This window comes from Limulus polyphemus, unplaced genomic scaffold (genome assembly GCF_000517525.1).
Source record: "Limulus polyphemus unplaced genomic scaffold, Limulus_polyphemus-2.1.2 Scaffold498, whole genome shotgun sequence".
NCBI classification, from domain to species: domain Eukaryota; kingdom Metazoa; phylum Arthropoda; class Merostomata; order Xiphosura; family Limulidae; genus Limulus; species Limulus polyphemus.
In genome coordinates, this window is record NW_013666108.1 from 33,276 (window position 1) to 36,351 (window position 3,076).

At 35.0% G+C, this 3,076-nt stretch overlaps 1 protein-coding gene across 1 annotated transcript; it reads right to left on the reverse strand.

The window, feature by feature from the left end:
• Positions 1-500: 500 nt before the first annotated feature.
• LOC106458660 (cardioacceleratory peptide receptor-like) lies at positions 501-1,646 on the reverse strand. Its single transcript, XM_013918190.1, has one exon. The coding sequence runs from the start codon at positions 1,644-1,646 to the stop codon at positions 501-503; it is 1,146 nt and encodes a 381-aa protein (XP_013773644.1).
• Between the last annotated feature and the right edge of the window lie 1,430 nt (positions 1,647-3,076).

Sequence of the window (3,076 nt, forward strand, 5' to 3'; positions counted from 1 at the left end):
AAGTTTATTTAGTAAACGATTAAATATAAATCTCCATAGAACTTTAATACAGTAATTTATAAACAGCAAATCGATTTTGAGTGTTTGTCCTCCAGTAGCTCAGCGGTAAGTCTGAACACTTATATTATTAAAATCCTGGTTTCGATATTTGTAGTGGGCGATACTTAACAACAAACAATTTTTTTTATAGAGTACAAAATAAACTTTCTTTTGGAATGGCATTAACCAGTTGGTTTATTCAAAGAAAGAATCAGCACAATTTTTAAAATATACATAAAGCACCATTGATTGGATACATGTTTACATAATAACTCCAGAAAAATAAAGTGTACGAATAAATTTGATCACAAAAGCCATCACGTTAGCATACTTTAAAGTATGTTACCATGAAGTTCATATTAAACATTATATACGACTTTCGAACTTGTTTTTTTTTTTTTTATACATGGGAAGCAAAAACTCGAAATTTAAGAAAAAACCTTTATATTCAAACGAATTTTTCACCTTATCAACGGATTATTATGTGCGATAATAGTAAGCTGTATTGTCTCGGGGTCTGCGATAGGAGGAACATCGAACGCATGCGTAAAATTATGAGTGTTCTGACGAAAGCTTGTAAATGATGTGGTTCTGTATGAAAACCTTGTCCGCCAGGATCGGATTCTTAACAAACTTCTGTTCTTCATTGTTGTTAAACAAGAACTGAAACGATTCCATGCATTTGATTGGGACTGGAACACCAAATATATACAAGGATTGATGGCGCTATTACTGGCTGAAATAACACCAAACAGCGCCACCATATTTACATCCAAGGCCTTTGGGTTCCCAAAGGCCAGAACCATCTCTTGGATGACGTACGGTAAATTTGTAATCATGAAGGCGACGAAAATTGCCATAGTCATCTTCAGTGTTTTCACTTTTGCACGAGGAAGGGACGATCCTGTCTGCTGGCGGTTTTTCACGGCTGAAGACTGGTGCCATATTTCCAATAAGATGCGTGAGTACAGCGCAACCAGAAGGCAAAAAGGAATGATGAATACTGTTAAAAAAATAAAAGCCATATATATTTGGCGATGATAGCGAGGATATTTCCCGGTATAAAAGAGGGAGCTGCAAAAACTCTGGTTTTTGTCTACTTCAATTTCACGAAAAATATAAAGATTTGGAATTGAAGGAATAAGAGAAGTAGACCAAGCAATCAAAGCAAGCTTCCAAGAGGAAACGCACGGGCTTAGAGGATATACTATGACGTAATAGCGATCCAGCGCAATACTGACCAACATATACGTAGATGACACGAGAGCGAATGTCTGGAGCAGTTTAAAAAAGCGACAAAAAATATCCCCTGCTATCCATAATCTACCCATCACTTCCCACACTACCTGAGCTGTCATGGTTACCATGGTAACCAGTAGATCCGCTATAGCGAGATTAAGGAACAGCACCTTGGGTTTTGAGTGACGACCCCGTTGAGAGACGAGAAGTCTCCAACAAACCACAAGGTTTCCTGTTAGGGAGACAGCAATCATTGCAGCGATGATGACAATTCGAACCGTTCGATGATAGTCAGGTCCAAATACTGCCTTGAATTCCGAGTTGGAGTCATTATGTTTAAAACTAGTAAGGTTTCCTATGTTTGTCATGGTACCTCTGACTTATTGCATGTAGAGGACCTTAATACTGATGGAACGATATGTTCCGTATACTTTCTTATTACTTCTAACCTTTTAAGATATGTTTTGTGGATAACCTATCACTAAATTTTATAAACCTTCTATGGAAATAATGAAACAATAGGAAGTATTCGACAATCGAGGTGAAGAATTAACTCCTACGTGAGGAAGAGAATCAAATAAGCAATGGTTAAGAAGTTACTGTTACTTGCGTTGGAAATAAATACAGTAGTATGTAGACCAGATGTAACTTTTGTTAGAAATCGACAAATTTTCTAGCTGTAATTCTTAGTAGAAAACCCAGTGACTGAAGAACTGTGTTATCTTGTCGTATATAGTCGTGAAGACGTCGTTCTTGAATAACGGACAACCTGTTAAAATAAGAGAAATATAATCAGTTATCATATAATAATTATACCAGTAAACTATCTCAATAGTGGAGATCATATAAATGTCTTGTGGATTATCGCCAGAGTTTAAGTGATAAATGTGCTGCCACCTAGTAATGAGTTAATTTAATTCATAACGGCAAACTGTGTGAAACAACATAACAAATTCGATCAAAAACTAAATGAGTACAACGTTTCAGCTTTTGTAAACTCGCGTATACAAGCTTTTCTAAGTCCGTAATTAGAACATCAGAGAACTATATCATATTTTTCACACTTAGAAACATTTGTTTATTTAAATGCTTAATATCATCTGTTTGAAACATTGCAAAGATCACTCACAGGTTTCAAATACGAACATTCTCTAAATTGAAAACGTCTCCTAAACGTGTTTTTAAAATTAAAATATAAGCTTGAAACTCATATAGAGTGATTTTAAAGTATTTTAAGACTCGAGCTCTGATGACAAACAATCGACTAATCATACCACCAGGTATCGGTAATTCATACTCTCAAACCAGTTTCTTTTTTCCACGCTCAAGAACAGTAGGTTATTGCTTCTTTCGTTGTCAGGCGCAAATCTACTCAATGGGCTATCTTGCCTGTGCCCTCCGCGGCAGGTGATAAAGCCCTGATTTTTGCGTATGAGTCCGAAAATTTTTCGTTAGATACCGGAAAGCGGGGGGGAGGGAGGTATATTTCTTATATCATTTTTCGACAATGTAAAGGTATTATAATATTACTTCATGAAGCAGAACTTATCCATAGTCTTTACTAAAAATAATAAATTAATTTTATAGAATGACACGGTTATTAATTTCAAAAAACATCTGTTCTTTTATAAACTTTACTGTGTTCCAAAAACAGTGCGTATGAAGGTTATACCAACGATAACTATAAAAATCGTAAACAAAAATAAGTTTAGTACTCATTTTTTACTTTTTTATATCAATTTATTAATTTTTTTAATATGTTTCTTTTCCTGTCTCTCTCAGTGTGTGAGTTTATCTA

Bases quoted from the DNA above. Each gene is read 5' to 3' on its own strand.
- LOC106458660 (XM_013918190.1), bottom strand. From the start codon at position 1,646: ATGACAAACATAGGAAACCTTACTAGTTTTAAACATAATGACTCCAAC.